Source organism: Miniopterus natalensis, chromosome 20 (assembly GCF_054644295.1).
Source record: "Miniopterus natalensis isolate mMinNat1 chromosome 20, mMinNat1.hap1, whole genome shotgun sequence".
In the NCBI taxonomy this organism is placed as follows: Eukaryota; Metazoa; Chordata; class Mammalia; order Chiroptera; family Miniopteridae; genus Miniopterus; species Miniopterus natalensis.
The window spans coordinates 12,477,997-12,494,296 of NC_142100.1; the positions used below are offsets into that span (position 1 = coordinate 12,477,997).

General features: G+C 45.1%; 1 protein-coding gene across 2 annotated transcripts in view; it reads left to right on the forward strand.

Moving 5' to 3' along the window:
- Positions 1 to 915: 915 nt before the first annotated feature.
- Positions 916 to 16,300, forward strand: part of HIRA (histone cell cycle regulator) — a 73,104-nt gene continuing 57,719 nt past the window's right edge. For both annotated transcript variants that reach the window (XM_016204348.2, XM_016204349.2), the window contains exon 1: positions 916 to 1,035. In XM_016204348.2, the coding sequence (XP_016059834.2) occupies positions 999 to 1,035 (37 nt within the window). In that variant the 5' untranslated portion in view covers positions 916 to 998. The remainder of the gene's footprint in view (positions 1,036 to 16,300) is intronic.

Consider the following 16,300-nt stretch of genomic DNA (forward strand, 5'->3'; position numbering starts at 1 on the left):
CGCGAGCTACGGAGGACTAGGTCACGTTTGGTCCCGCCCGGCCGTGGCAGCGGCGTGCGAGCACGCCCCCAACGGTGGGCTGGATCTCGCCTGGCCCTGCCCCAGGCGCGGGTGTGGTTCCTCTCTTTCTCTCGACTCCGCCCCGCACGTCACTACCCCACCTAGTCGGCTCGCACCCTTGCGAAAGCCAAGACCACAGTGCAGCCGGAGTGGCCAAAGGAATGTCCCTCTATTCCAGGTCTAAGTGCCCCCATCTGTGAAAACGGTCCCGATCTTCCAATAAACACACCGCCTCGGCTTCCACCGTGACCCTCCCCGAGGCTGGGTTATCCCCTGCATTCGTTCAAGCTCGGGACCGCGGCCGCCCGCCTGCCGGCGGCTGTACCCGGGCGCCCGCACGTGGCCTGGCGCTCGCGAGATGCTCAGTAAACGCGTGTTGATGAGTGACGGAAGCTAGTTAATCTGTCGGACTGGTAACCAGCGCTGTAGAGCTAGAGAGAGGCGGTCAACGGTACTCCGACCCTGTCTGGCACAGCTGGCCTGGGCTGCAAATCGAGGCCCCGCTCTTCCGTGGAGGTCCCAGCCAACCCTCCCCCTCGTCCGCCGCTGCGCCAGGGCTGGCACCCGAAGCGGAGCAGCCCTGCGCTGCCCCTGCCCGCAGAGGAGCCTGGGCGGCCCCGTCCGCGCGGGGAGCGGTTTCCCGCCGGGGCGATTTGGCAGGTGCGCGCCGTGACTTCCGGCGTTGCCCGGGAGCCGCCGGAGGAGGAGCGGCGCAGGGGATGCGGCTGTGGCGGCGGCGGTGGCGGCCGAGCGCGGGGGGCGGCTGTGGCGGCGGCCTAGGGCGCGAGCCGGCGATGGCGTGGCGGCATTGAGGGCGCGGAGCGGGCGGCGGCTGGAGGGCGGGCGGCGCGGGAGGAAGCGGCGGCGGTGGCTCCATGGCCCGCGCGCGTTGAAGGACGGGGCTCTCGCCTCAGCCCGGCGGCGGCGGCGGCCGAACAATGAAGCTCCTGAAGCCGACCTGGGTCAACCACAATGGTGAGTGAACGCAGGGGTCGCGGGAGGCCGAGCCTGGCGTCAGATCGGGATCCGGAGTCGGGTTGGAGCCGCGCGCGGGCCATGCCCGCCTCCCTCCGGACGCCTGGTGCCCGGTGCCAGAGTCGCGGAGCCGGAGGTAACGGACTTTGTCCTCGGAGCGGGGAGACCGGCGAGCTCCGGCACGTGCTCCGCTTGGTTGCGGCGAAGTCTGCCTCCGCCTCCGCCCCAGCACTTGCGCTGAGCCCTCAGCCGCCCACCCGTGGTCCGTGGAGGCGCCGCGGCCTGGCTTTGGGGAGCGGCTCTTGGGCGCCAGCCAGTTCCTGCCACTCGTCTGCATCAGCCAGGATGTGCTCACATGGTTCCATGTGTGAAACCTGGGCGCAACCCCCCTTGTAGCCTTTAATTGGTGGGGTGAATACCTGAAATCTGCACATCTCTGCCATACTGGAGGGGCTGTTAATGCTCCGGCTGAGGCCTGGATCTGGTGACAATGCCCCCAGTTGGGGGGATGTGGCTCAGGGCTGAGGTCCCCCAGCCGAAGGAACCCCGTTTATTTTGAGCTGGGGTAACAGGGTGACTTGCGTTGGGGCCCATCAGGCACCAGTGTGTTCTAGGAGAGGGGCTTCCTTAGTTCTGTGGCTCCAAAGCATACCCTGGGGGAACTGATTCTTCCAGTCCTCTGGTTGAGAACAGACTGTGTGGTACAGAGAGCCTTTGGTAACCAGCAGTTTTGTCGTAGTTCTGCCTGTTGACACAACTGCAGGAGTTGGTTCCCCTACCCCCAGGCCCCCAGGAAGATGAGGGAAGAGAGCCCCCATCCCCATGCTGACAGCACTGAAGCCCAGGGAGCATTCCCCCAGCATAAGGCCTGTAGTCCTGATTCCAGCCTGTCTCTGGCTACTGATAGGCAAAGGGTCACCCCTTGTTCCTCATTTCTACTTTGCAGTGCAGCTACAAGGAGCTACAGTTTTCTTTTAGAGCAAGTAGAGTAGATGCTTTTTCCTTTTTTGTACATAGAACTTTTCAGTTTTGAACCTGATCCGGGGGTTGCTGTGAACTGAACATCTGTGTTCTTTCAGTCAGAAGTGCTCTCCTTTCTGTAATATCTTTCTCATTTTTCAGGGCTCAGGTGAGGTCACCTTTTCCTTTTGTTACCATTCCTCCTGAGTTACTCCACTAGATGTGCTCTGTCCCTGTTGGTGTACTTTCCATATACCCCCAGGATGGGGACTGCCTCATTTCCCTCTGTATTCCCTGCCACACTTAGCAATGTCTTCCACATAAAGGATATGTTGGCTAAAACAGGTAAGAAAGATGAGATTTCTGTAATTTATGAAGACACAACTAGGTTTACTGTACATGAAAGCAAAAGCTGTGAACTTTAGTTTCATTTCTCCTGTGTTGATTTCCAAGAGCATTTCTTGATGTGTAGAGTGTAGATCTTTTCCTGGAGAACTGGGCAAATGTTCAGTAATTATAAATTATGGTGCTTGTGAATCAGAAAAGGAAAGATTTCGTTATGAACTAGTTCGTTGTGTAAGTGATCTGAAGGAATTTTTATTTTAAAATAAAATTTTGCGTAGATCACTGTGTGTGTATAGTCAGTCTATCCTTTCCAGTCTCTCTTCAGCCTTCTGCCATATATTTTCTAACTTTGTGACAGGCTCCTTTGTAGGACACAAGTTCTGTCCTGTGTAAGAATCAGTCAGGATTCTTAAGTGATTATCTAGGCACAGACGAGTGAGAGTCTATAGTTGGGCCAGCAGCCAACATCCCAGCCTGGCAGAGTAGGCAGAGCAGTAGGCCTGGGCCCCTTGTTGCTGTGGGCTATCCATAGTCCTAGGATGGAACTTGATTATATCTGCTCTGCCTTCTTCACAGTACAATTGTGATGTTTGATCGGGAAGGTAGGTACAGAAGTGCACCCCAGACTGTAAAATGCTTTAGAAATCTAAGACGTAATTAAAAATTTTAAAAACTGAGACTGTGGCTGAATGGAATTTAACTTCTTTTAAACTTGTTCTTTGTTAAATTTCCTTTCTTTTAAAATCTTCTGAAATCAACCTTTGTCTTATCAAGCGTTCAGAAGACCTGTTAGGGTAAATTACCACTATCTTGAAGGAAATGATAACTGTCTGGATCATTAGCCAGTCCTATTGATCAGTCCTTTAAAAACTCGTGAAAACTGAGAGCTGCTGGGGTAGGAACTGCTTAGCCAGAAGCCAGAGTGGTGGGTGCTTACTTTGGATTAAACCAAAAAGACCATGGTGCTTTGGACATTGCATCAGTTGACTTTCTGGCTTCCTTACTCTGTATTTATGTCTCCTAACTTGTTATGTAGCTTGAACATACTTTTTCTGGTGTCTGAGAGTCCAATGAGGGATAGAGCAAGAGAGCCCAGCAGTTTCTCTGTGATGGTGGGATCCATTCAGACAGGGTGGAAAGGGCAGCTAGAATAGGGCAGGTTTAAAGCAAAGCAAGAAGTATATATTGGGGTGTAGGCATACTTTCAGTCTTCATTTTCCTGGCTGGTAATAGTGGTAAGACCTTTCCTCTAAGGTAAGGTTTCTCAGCCTCAGCACTGTTGACCATATAATTGTTCTGTGTGTTGTAGAATGTTAGCATCCCTGGCCACTACCCATCAGATGTCAGTGGTGCATATCCACCTATAAACACTCAGTTGTGACAACCAAAAATTTATCCAGACATTGACAATGTCCCCTGGTGGCCAGAATCACCCTCAGTTGAGAATCTTTGCTCTATGGTGATCAATCAATAAGTTAATAAATTTGAAGTTGTCATATCACAGTGAAATGTGTCTTGAAAATGAAATCAGATTGGGTTCAAGATGCCATCGTTTACTAACTGTAAATTCTTGTGATTGATTCCACTTCTGGACCTTGGTAAAGTTGAGTAAATATAAAAACTCACCCCTATCATTTCACCCTGGACCCAAAGAGTGCCTTAACGTATATAATAGCTAATAATATTTATAACATATAGAAGTTAGGTACCAGGCACTGTTCATACACACATGTTTTACTCTCTGTTCTTAGCTATAGTAGTCTTTATATTTTATTTTAGGCTTGGCTAAAATAAGGTTCATTTCATAGTTATGTTATATCCATATATTGGTTAGAAAGTGAAAGTGATTGAGATTTTGGTTATAGAAAAATCCCAATTTGTATTTGAGTGTTTAGGAAATTTCATTGAGATGGGTTCTTCCTATAACTTGGCCTTTGTTCCTTAGAGTTTTTTCTGGAATTCTCACCTCTGGACAGATAGTATTCCTGCTCAGCTCTTCAGTGAAACCCATTCTAACCAGAAGGACCAGGACAGAAAGAATTCTCATCCCCCTTTGGCCTCTGGCTCAACACTGCTTTGATGGCAGTGTTGTAAAAGGTGTTTGGAAATTTTTCAGTAATAGGACAATTTGTCAGTTAATCACATTGCATTGTGGTGTGTTTTCTCTCCTGTCCTGTGATTGCATTATTTTTCCCCCTACCCTGTCTCATTCCAGAAAGGATTTTAAGACATCCTATTGAGACATTCTGCATCTGAGTGAAAATAAGTCAGTTTGAAGGGGAAGATGGTACAGTAATGAATTCAGGACTGGGTATGGAAAGGTTCTGCACAGCTACTGGAGGACTACCACAGACCTCTCTCTCAGAGTAGGCTGGGAGGGATCCTAATGGAAATATTTTATGATCACAGTGGTTGTTAAGGTAAACTTTGTAGTTGCTCTAGATAAGGGGTTCTCAAACAGGACAATGTCTGAAGACATTTTTGGTTTTCACAACTGAGGGGGTTGGAGAGCTACTGGCATTTAGTGGGTAGAGCACAGCACTGCTGCTGAGCACCCTGTAGTGTATAGGATATACACCCACAGCAAAGTGCCAGGGTTGAGAAACCCTGCTCTAGATAAGAATATCTTTACTGTTTTTTGCCTTTTTGTGTATCTGTCTCTTGAGGACAGGAGTTTTGCCTTTTATTTTAGAGTCAGTCTTGTTCTTGAATCTCTGCTCTGCTGCTCACCAAATGTGTCAGGGAAGTTTCTTTTGATTTCTTTTCCTGATCTGTTAAATGAAGCCAATAACACCTGCCTCCCCTCTACCTGCGAAGACTCAGGAAATGTGAGTTCTCTCTACACTGTCTCTCACTGACTCATGCCTGATGACTGTAGGTCGATTTAAGAAAATAACCAGAATATGGAAGAGGATTCAGAAGAAAACTGGGTGGGATTTTGCCTTGGATGGTACACATGTGGATTTTCAACTGATTTATACACCAAACATTGGACCCTTCTGGAGAGAAGTTTATGGGGATCAGAGGAGCATAAGGTATCCCTGTGTATAAAGCTGTGCAGTAGGTGGGAGAGGGACCTACCCCACATGCTAGAATGCAACTAAATGGGTGAGCTGCCTTGGCCGCAGCCTGGGGAGCCTGGTTTGTGGTGTGCCCTTGGGCTGAGCCTTGACCACGGGAGGACTGTGATCGTGGAAAAGGCCCCGCTGCTGTGGGAGGGTTGAGAGCATTTAAGAGGAGACAGCATGTTAGGGCATGACTGAGCAGGTGAAGGGGAGAATGGGCTGGTAGGTGGAGCCTAAAGCACCTTGGTAGAAGCTTAGATGTCCTTTTAGGGGGGTAGGGGAGGGGCAAGTTGAGGTTTCTGAGCAGGCTGGATATGACACCCAACTTGTGTCTACAGAAGGCGCCAAAGGAGTTCAGAGGCAGTTCCCCGAGTCGAGAGATGATGAGGGAGACAGGTCGGTGGTAGTGGAGGTAAGGGATGGATAGACACTGAAAACAGAGGGGCAGGTGACTGTAGATTTGAGTCACTCTCTGAGTTTATTTCTTTTTTTCTTTTTTAAAATATATCTTTATTGATTTCAGAGAGAGGAAGGGAGAGAGAGAGAGAGATAGAAACATCAATGATTAGAGAGGCATCATTGATCGGCTGCCTCTTGCACGCCCCTGACTGGGGATCGAGCCCTTAACTGGGGCATGGGCCCTGACCAGGAATTGAAGCGCGATCTCCTAGATCCTAGGTTGATGCTCAACCACTGAGCCACACCCAGCCAGGCGTCTGAGTTTATTTCTTTAGTATGCTGGAGAAAGACTAAGAATGAGGGCGCTTGAAAATGGGGTTTTCTTAAACATTTGTTTTTATCTAAGAAGTAGTCAAAAAGATGTTTTCCCTCCATGAACAGAATTGTAGTTTACAGCTTGGAGGGACCTCTGGCCTCTGAGGGGATCTGCTGCCATTGCATTGATCTTGGGTCCTGTCAGTGACCATGGAGAGAGGACTATATCTCCCTTGACCTCTCTTTTCCCCAGAGATTGCTAGGCTGTTTCATTTATCCAGAGTTTTTGCCTATAGACTGCGTAGGTGTCTAGCACATGAAACAGGTCTGGAATGAGCCCTGGGACCAAAAATTGATGCAAGTACATTTTATTATCCTACCAAGATGAGCAGCAACACCTAAAGAGGTGAGTGGGGCCATGGTTGGTGTCCACATTATTAAATAGGAAATAGGGAGCATTGCAAATATTATGGGTTGCCTGCCCCTTATTTCTTTCATGCAGAATCCCAGTGTTTTTCCGGTGTCTGTCCTCTTCTGCAGGCCAGACTGCAGGGGCAAGTCTTGATAGCCCAAAGCTAGTATGTGGGTGAGTGCCAGCCATTGGGGAACAGCCATTTGATGCCATTCTAGCCAATAAGACTGAGAGGGGATGTCTGCTGGGAATTGGGTAAGAAGAGATATGTGAGAGGTCCTTCTCTCTCCTGCTGGACTTCACTAGGTATGCATGTGGCAGTCAGCCTGTCACCATAAGAACAAGGCTCACACTGAGGGTTACAGGAGAGGTGGGTGGAAGGATGTGGCTCCTTAAGCTGCTAAATTAACACACCGGAAGCTGACGCATCTCAGGACTTGTTATATATAGATTACCCTTGAAATTCTCTGACTTGCAGTAGAAAGAAAACATCCCTACCAGTACAATTGCAGGTGGAAATAGGCTGCGTAAGATGAGGTGACCTACCCAGAATTACACTAGATGTAAAGGGGGTGAGTTAGGTGTCACACCCAGACTCCAGCCAGAGCCCAGGTTCGCTCCTAATTACCAAGTGTTGGTCTGTCTCTGTGCTGGGCACCTCTGTGCTGGAGAGGTAGCGTACCCTTTTCCTCCTTGGAAAGAGCTTTCAGAGACCACATGATATAGCTTGGTACCAGGAGTCCCTTTGTGCTTGAATATTGTTGTCCTACAGCTGCTTTTGTAGCCACTCAGGGCCCTGAGGCTTCTAACCTGGCAAATTACTCTTGAGGTATGCTTGGCGAGCCTTCTCTAGCATTTGATTTTCAAGAGCTCTTCAGTCATGGGGTATCAACAGAATGCTTTTAGGAAGGGGCCTGTGCCCCAGTCGTGGACTTTGAGTCTTCCTCATTGCCTTCTCTTACAGTTATCACCATTGCCTGCTGGTTTACATAGGGGAGGGGGAAATACCTGGCTAAAATTGGGGTTCTGCTAGAGACCTCCCAACCAAAAGTAAGCTCTTGAAGGGCAGAGGCTTTGTCTTTGCTAATGCTGTATTCCCAGAGCCTTGGACAGTGCTTGGCACACACCAAGGTAGGCACCCAGTAAATGTCAAGTGAGTGTTGAATATTGGAGGAAGGGTGGAGGGTGATGGAAGGTGGCTGGTGGATGGGCAGCCCACAGTGTCTGCCACCCTTGGCTAGTAGAGTTGACTTGCTTCAGCAAACTTCCTGTTCATCCTGGCTGGCTCCTCTGATAGATCAGACTATCTGGTAGAATTTGCTGGGAGTTCCAACAACGAGAGGGAAGCATTCTGCCCAAGTCTTTACCCAAGGAACCTATTTATATAATTGTGTCTTAGAGCTTTCCATTTTAGGAAAGGGAATAGATGAAACAGAATAGATAGCAAATGGTGTAGAGAGAGAGAAAAAAGCACACTTTGCAGCTGTGGGAGTGTGCTTCATTCCCGGAGGGAGGGGACCTGGACAGGGTACCACTGTATCTGCTCACAGCAGACCTGATGGAGGGAAGGAAGGCTGCCATCTGAGGGAGGAGCATTCCAGGAATAGAGAACAGCTTGGTGGGTTTGAGGAACAGCAAGGATGTCTTATGATTTGAGTGAGACTAGAGCAACACAAGGGCAAGAGCACCAAGAGGTGAGGCCAGAGGAAGAACAATGAACTGACTGGGAGGACCTGGTGGGCTGTTAGAAGGTTTTGATTCTCTGTGGGATGGAAACAGAGGGTCTGACTTGGGTCTTGGAGATCTTCCTCACCCTGCTTGGGGACTAGGTTGGGATTGGGAGTAAGGGAGGCCTGATAAGAGGCTGTCACAATGATCTAGGCAAGAGATGACCATAGTTTGGACCAGGGTGGTGACGGAGGTGATGGTGGTGGTGAGAAATAGTTGGATTCTGAGTGTGTGTGTGTGTAATACACACATACATTACTTTTTTAAAAGCCTTTTTTTAAATATTGATTTGAGAGAAAGACATCGATTTGTTATTCCAACCAAGTTACCTGGCCAGAGCCACACATACATTACTTTTTAGGTATAACTTACATAGTGAAATGCACAGGCCTAGGGTGTACAATTTGATGAATTTTTACAAACAAATACACTCTGTAACCTGTTCCCCACTCAAGCTATGGAACATTTGCACCTCCTAGAAAGTTTGAGTTACAGATATATTGCTGAGGTAGAATGTGGAGTGTGAGATAAGGGAGGAAGGCTGAAGGGTGACTCCTGTGCTGTCCACTGGGATCAGTAAGACTGTGAAAGGAGCAGCTAGAGCCCAGATTCAATTAGACAGTGAGACCACCACATAGGGCCTTCCCCAAGCACCTGTTTGGTGAGTAGCCTCTCTGCCTTCTCCCTTTAGAAAATGCTAGAGCTCCATTCTAGAGCTTTAAGGAATAGGACAAATACCGTTATTTTTGGCTAGTGACAATTGCCATATATAATTATACTAGGCTACTTTTTATGGTATATGTGTGAATGTGGAGAATGAAGCATATTGTGATTTTGTATTTTTAGTTTGTAAAATGTAAAATTTTTTTATTATAGAAGTAATACCTATTTAATTTAGAAAATTAGAAAATGCAAAAAGGAAAATACATTGTTAAAACTTGTCTTTCAGACCATTTGGAAAAGAATAACTGGTGACTTGGTGCCTTTTTCTAAAAAAACACACACATTTTATTTACTGTACATACCACATGATAAGAGTATCTGAATTTTTTGTTTGTTTAAAAAGTATCTAAATTTTTCAAGACCTTAGCCAAATCCCTGGCACCTCAGCAAATCCAGTGTTTTTATTGTGTAGCCTCCTTCAGGCCTTGCATTGCACATATAACTGGAATAGCTAACATGTTGCCATGCAGTTTCCATTTAATATCATTGGTTTGTTATTTTCTTTTTTTTAAGTTGAGGTATAATTGAAATACATTATATCAGTGTCAAGTGTACAACATAATGATTCAGTATTTCTAAATATTGCAAAATGATTACCAAATATCTAGTTAACATTTGGCACCAAACATAGTTACAAAATTTTTTTTTCTGTGATGAGAACGTTTGCAATTTACCCTCTAAGCTTCTTTCAAATATGCAACACAGTATTAACTATAGTATTATTTTCTTAACTGTGGTTGTTAAGCTAACAGATATCCCTGCCCCACAATGGAAATGTGGTTCTTAATTGCTCTTAATTTTCTAATGGAACTGGGTGGAAGAGATGATTAAATTTATAGAAGTCTATTTTGCAGATCATTTTTGAGGAATATTTATGTTCTGCAAAATTAGAAAAGAGTATGAAGAAACAGATAGTGACTGTTACCAAAACTTGATTATGTGTTGGCAAATGCTGCAGGAGAAGTGATTAAGGTCTATAAATGATATACCTGTCACTCTCTACTTTATTTGGGGGGGAGGGGGGGTGGCGGTTTCATGATTGCTACAGCTTCCTTCCTGTGCTGTGTTTTGAATCTCTCAGCCACCTGACACCTATTAGATGTCATTGTGGTACTGCTTACTTAAGGCTGGAGACGTTTTTGTGGTTGAAAGCAGTAGAGATAATAGCAGCAGGTGGCTCTGTGAGGTGGTTGGTGACATCTGTTTCCCCTCTTCAGGAGATGAGGAGCCTACCTTCCAAAGACTAGGATGCTAGTGACACTGTGAAGGTGTGTTTGAATTTTGGGCCTTTGCTGTGGGCTTTCTCCAGCTATTAACAACAGCAAGTATTTATTAGGTGCTTGCTAAGTGCCAAGCCACAGCTGGAAAAAACTCCATGACTAAAACAGATAAAAATTTCTGAGCTCTTGGAGTTTACATTCTGGTGGGCAGGATGGACAGACATACAATAAAGGAAATTATAAACTAATAAATTGCTAAGAAAAAAATAGATCAGTATTAGAGGGATTGGTTGTGCCAGGTTGGGGAAAGTAACTTTCAAGTAGGATGGTTAGGGTAGGCCTCAGTGAGAGGGGGACATTGAGTGAAGACTAGAAGGGGGCAAGGAAGGAGCCATGGTCTGTACTATCTGGGAGAACTTCCAGCTGAGGAAAGATCCAGGGCAGGACTCTGGGTGGGAGTGTGCCCACTGCAGCCTAGGAACAGAAAGGAGGCCAGGGACTGGACCAGTGATTGGAGAGAAAGGAACCAGGAAATGAGGCCAGAAAAGTCATAGGCAGTGTGGCTGCTGTGCCTAGCCTATTGGCTTCTTCTGACTAGCACATGGCCTTAACTCTGATGGGCAGACAGCCAGTAGAGCAGGTATGGGTGTGCAGATCAGGAGATCTCTGCTGGGAGAAGTTAAGGATGAGAGAGGTCTGGTAGGCTGCTGGATAGAGGAGTTACCTGCATATTTAGAGTACTTAGGTACAAAAGTTTCTCCAGAGAGACTGCTGGTTGTAGAGTATGCATGTTATCACCTGCACAAGAAAAGAATCTGTTTTGTTATGAGAGCCACAGGTGTTTTGATATTTACCTTTATTACCTTAATGTTATCACACACACACATAAATATATATAGTTTTTTAAAAACAGACCATTTGTATATGTGTTTCTCATTGAAGTAATTGTAGATTTACATGCAGTTGAATGAAATAATGAAAGAGAGATCTTTTGTACACTTTGTCCATTTTTTCCCAGTGGTAACATTTTACAAAACTATAGTAAAATACCACATTGACATTGACACAATCCACCTATCTTATTCAGATTTCTCCACTTTTATTTGTACTCATTTGTGTGTATGTGGGTATTTAGTTCTATACAATTTTCTACCTGTCTAGGTCCACGTATTCACCACCACAGTCAAGACACTGAGCAGTTCCAACACCTTCTACAACCACATCCACCTCCCTTCCATGCTCCTCTATCTTATAAATATATGTTTGGTTTGGTTTTGATTAGCATTTTTTTAAGTTATAGTAAAATACATATATCTTAAAATGTATCATCTTAATCTTTTGAGTTAATAATTCAATAATGTTATGTTTATTCACACTGTTGTGCAAAATATCTCCAGAACTTTTCATCTTGCCAAACTGAAACTATATACCAATTAAGCAACAACTCTCCATATTCCCTTCCCCAGCTCCTGGCACCCACTATTGTACTCTCTGTCCCTATGAATTTGACTACTATAGCGACCTCTTATAAGTGGAATCATATAGTATCTGTGCTTTTGTGACTGGCTTATGTCAATTAGCATAATACCTTTAAGGTTCAAGAATTTACTTTCCTTTTTAAGGCTGAATAATATTTCTTTATATGGATATACCAGAACTTGCTTATCTATTCATCCATCAGTGGACACTTTGATTGCTTCTCCCTCTTAGCTATTGTGAATAATGATATTATCAACATGGGTGTACAAGTACGTCTTTGAGACCCTACTTTCAATTCTTTCGAATATATACCCAGAAGTGGAATTGCTGGATCATAGGTAATTCTGTTTTTAATTTTTTGAGGAACCACCATACTGTTTTCCATAATGGCTGCACCATTTTACATTCCTACTAGCAATGGATAAGCCTTCCAATTACTCTGCATCCACCAGTACTTGTTTTCTTTTTTCTTCTTTTGATAGTACCCATCCTAATGGGTGTAAGATAATATCTCATTCTGGTTTTGACTTGAATTTCCTTGGTAGTTAATGATGATGAGCATCTTTTCATATGCATGTTGGCCATTTTATATATCTTCTTTGGAGAAATGTCTAGTCAAGTCCTTTGCCCATTTTTTAATTGACTTTTTTTGTTTGTTTTTTTTGCTATTAAATTTTAGGAGTTCTCTATATGTTCTGGGCATTAATCTCTTCTCAGATGTTTGATTTGCAGATATTTTCTCCCATTCTTTGGGTTGCCTTTATTCTGTTTTAGCATCCTTTGATGGATAAAAGTTTTTAATTTTTAAGATGTTCAGTTTGTCTATTTTTTCTCTTAATGCCTGAGCATTTGGTATCATATGTAAGAAATCTTTGCCAAATCCAATGTTGTGAAGCTTTTCCCTTGTTTTCTTCTAAGAGTTTTATAGTGTTAGGTTTTATATTTGGGTCTTTGATCCATTTTGAGTTAGTTTTTATATATGGTGTTAGGTAAGGGTCCAACTCCATTCTTTTGCATGTGGGTGTTGTTTTCCCAGCACCATTTGTTGAAGAATCTGTCCTTTCCCATTTAATAGTCTTTTTACCCTTGTCAAAAATCACTTGACCACGCGTGCAATTATTTCTGGGCTCTCTATTCTATTGAATTGATCTGTATGTCTGTCTTTGTGCCATGACCACACTGTTTTGATTACTGTAGTTTTGTGGAAAGTTTTGAAATCAAGAAATTTGAGACCTCCATTTTTGTTCTGTTTCAAGATTCTTTTGACTATTCAAGATCCCCTGAGATTGCATGAGTTTTAAGATGGATTTTTCTATTTCTGCAATAAATATCATTGTAGTTTTTATTGGGATTGTGTTAAATCTGTAGCGCTTTGGGTATTAGTAACATCTTAACGATATCAAGCCTTCCAATTCTAGTTTTCAGTGTACAAGTTTTGGCTGCCTTGGTTAAGTTTATTTCTAAGTAATTTTTCTTTTTGATTCTATTTTAAATGGAATTGTTTTCTTAAATTTTTTTTTTTTTTTTTTTTTTACTGTTAGCCTATAGAAGTGCAACTGATGTTTGTTGCATGTGTATCCTTCAACTTTACCAAATTTGTTTATTCTGTGGAATCTTTAGGATTTTCTACATATAAGATCATGTCTTTTGTATCCACCTTATATTTTACTATTGTTTTGTAACTTTTTTCAGTTAATAAATGTTTCAGGTTTTTTCCATGTTTCATTTTAAATTACAAATTTACCAAAACTTGTTAATACCAAGTATTATTGGGCTGTAGAGAAAAGTGTTCCCAGGAGTATGCAACGGGCAAAGGCCTCAGCTCCCCCAAACTTCCATTCCAGGGAAACGTGCTCACGGATGTTCCAGTTGGACCTGCCCTGTGAGCTGTTGAGTGTAAAGGGAGCACAAATCAAAGGTCCTTGGCCATTGAGAGGGCTGGCTACTCTTGTTTGTGCCCTCCCTTCTCTCTTCCCAGCATCCTCTGGACACATTTGGGCCTCCTCCCTGAGTCTTTCAACCCTGGTGTGAGGGAGGATTCCACCTGACTGCATCCCATTGAAACCCAGCTTTCATAATGTATTCTTTATTCCTGCCAGATGAAGAGCATTCATGCTGCAGTCGTCAGGTCAGCAACCCCCAGACAGGTGACCAACTGTTGTGGCTCTGTGGAGAAAGCGACAGCAGGGTACTATGTGTGGACTAAGGACAGGTCCAGGAAGGTGTCTGGGAGGGGTGACCTGGAGGCAGAGCCCCAAGGAGAATGGCTGTGGTGGGTTTGCAGGGAGAACATGCTGGCCATCTTCCAGAGGATATGACATTGCCTGGTGGCTCTAGGGAACAGGGAGTGTGTTAGTTTATCTTTTGTTGCTGTCTCTATACAAAGAAAAACCAAGTGCTAGAGGAAGTTGGGAGCTCATCTTTGTCATTATGCAGTGCCACAGGAAAAGTTCTCTAGTCTAGCCATAAGATCCTTTTCCTCACCTCTCCATCAAAGACCCCTTTGGAAAAAGAGGTCTGTTCCTACTGAGGGAATGTGAGCTATTATTTTCCTTAGGACTGAAAAGCCTAGTGTTGAAAGGAGGTGGGGAGCCAGCACCACCCTGGTGGCTTTGTGCAGGTCCACTATCATATTTCATCTAACCTATGGCACATCACTACAGAAGTTACAGAGTGATAGTTATACCAGTCACCTCTTCCACCAGGGTATGTCCTGATTTCAGAAAGGTCCGCATATGAAACATACATCTTAGAAGCAATGTGACACAGCATCTTAATCTTTCTCATAGTTGCTCGTCAGGGTGAATGTGTCCTCCCATTTTACAGATTAGGGAACTGGAGTTTAGAGAGATTAAATAACTTACCCAAGGCTGTGTCAGGGCTGAGGATTCAACCCAGAAGTGTTTAATGCTAAAACCCGTACCCAACCCTCATCTCTGCTTCCCCTGGAACCTGGAGGCACCCTCCAGCTTAGCAATTCCCTTCCAGGCTTAACAGCCAAAGCCCATGCTCGACATAGTTGTGTGGAGCCAAAATGTGAATCTTACCTTGGCATTTTCCTGGTTAGGAGGTAGCTGTAGAGGAAGGGCTACACTCCCCAGAGGTGCCTTGCCCTGCCCTGCCTGTCTCTCCAGTCTCTTCTCTCCCCACTCTCCTTTACAGTAGCTTGCCAGGCTCATCCTTGAGGCCATGCCTTGTCTCCTCTACCTGAAATTCTCCTCCCTGACTCTTCTGGCTGACTCCTCCTCCTCTGAAGGAAGCTCCAGGCTGAGTTAGGTGGCTTTCTACCTGTGCGGACAAGTGTCACCACACCAGTGAGGTTTCTATGAGGGTCTGCATTCTGGAGCTTCCTGAGGGCAGGGCTGAGCCTTTCTTCTTTTTCTTTTATTTATCTTTTAATTTTAAAAATTGATGGGAGAGAGAGAGAAAGAGAAAAATCAATGGTGAGAGAAACATTAATCGGCTGCCCTCTGCACATACCCCAACCAGATATCGAACCCCCAACCTGGGTATGTGCCCTGACCAGGAACTGAACCTGCTACCTTTCGGTGTACAGGCTGACACTCCAACCAACTGAGCCACACCAGCCACAGCTAAGCCTTCTGTCTTTACTTTCTCACTGCTTAGCCTAGTATCAGGCTCATAGTAGACATCCTTAGAAGTGAATCTGTGTGTGCTTTTGGGGAGTCAGGCTAACCTGTGACTTAGAGGTAAGTGATTTTGGTGTAGTTCTTGAGGGGATATATAATACAGTGTCTCACAGACTTAAGGAATGGTGGAAAGCATCTGAGGGCTAGGTTCCTTTCTGATGGCCTACTCCATACTGATGCTGAGACAGCTAGAACTTTTTTGGTTAAAATGACAAATGCCCAGCTCAGCTTGGCTTAAGTAGAAAAGTGAACGAATTGGCATTTTTGGTTATCTCTTGCATAACAAAGTACCCCAAAACTTGCTGGCTTAAAACAACAACCATTTTATTATCTGTGATACTGAAACTTGGCAGGTCTCAGGAGGGGCAGCTCACCTTGGCTCCTGTGTTGGGTCCTTGAGTCTCACTGTTATCTGGGTTCTTTGCTTATCTCCATGTGACCAATTCTCCCTCCTCTCAGCACAGTGTTCTCAGGGTAGTTGGACTTCTTACATGGCAGTTGGCTTTCTTCAGAAAGCCATTGCTGACCTTTTGTAGGCTTAAGCCTAGAACTAGAGCAGTGTTGCTTCTGTCATATTCTGTTAAAACATGTCACAGTGGCCAGCCCAAATTCAATGGGAGGGAGGCACACGGGCCCACGGGACTGAGGTGTTCAGGGTAATGCTCAGCATAGCAAGTCCAAGGGCCCAGACCAGGTCATCAGGACCCATTGCATGCGTATGCACACACTCTAGCTCTGGCTCTCACTCTGGCTCTTGTTTCCTTATATGCATTTCACCCATTGACTTTGCATCAGTTTCCTCCCAGCAGTGTCATCCTGACCCTCATAGCAGCCCCAGGCATGCCACCTCCCAGCTTCACCTAGAGAGGCAGCAAAGCACAGTATTTAACGCTTTGGGTTCTGGAGCCAGATACCTGGACTCTACCAGGCAGCTCTGTGGCCTTGGACAATTTTTTTAACCTCTGTATG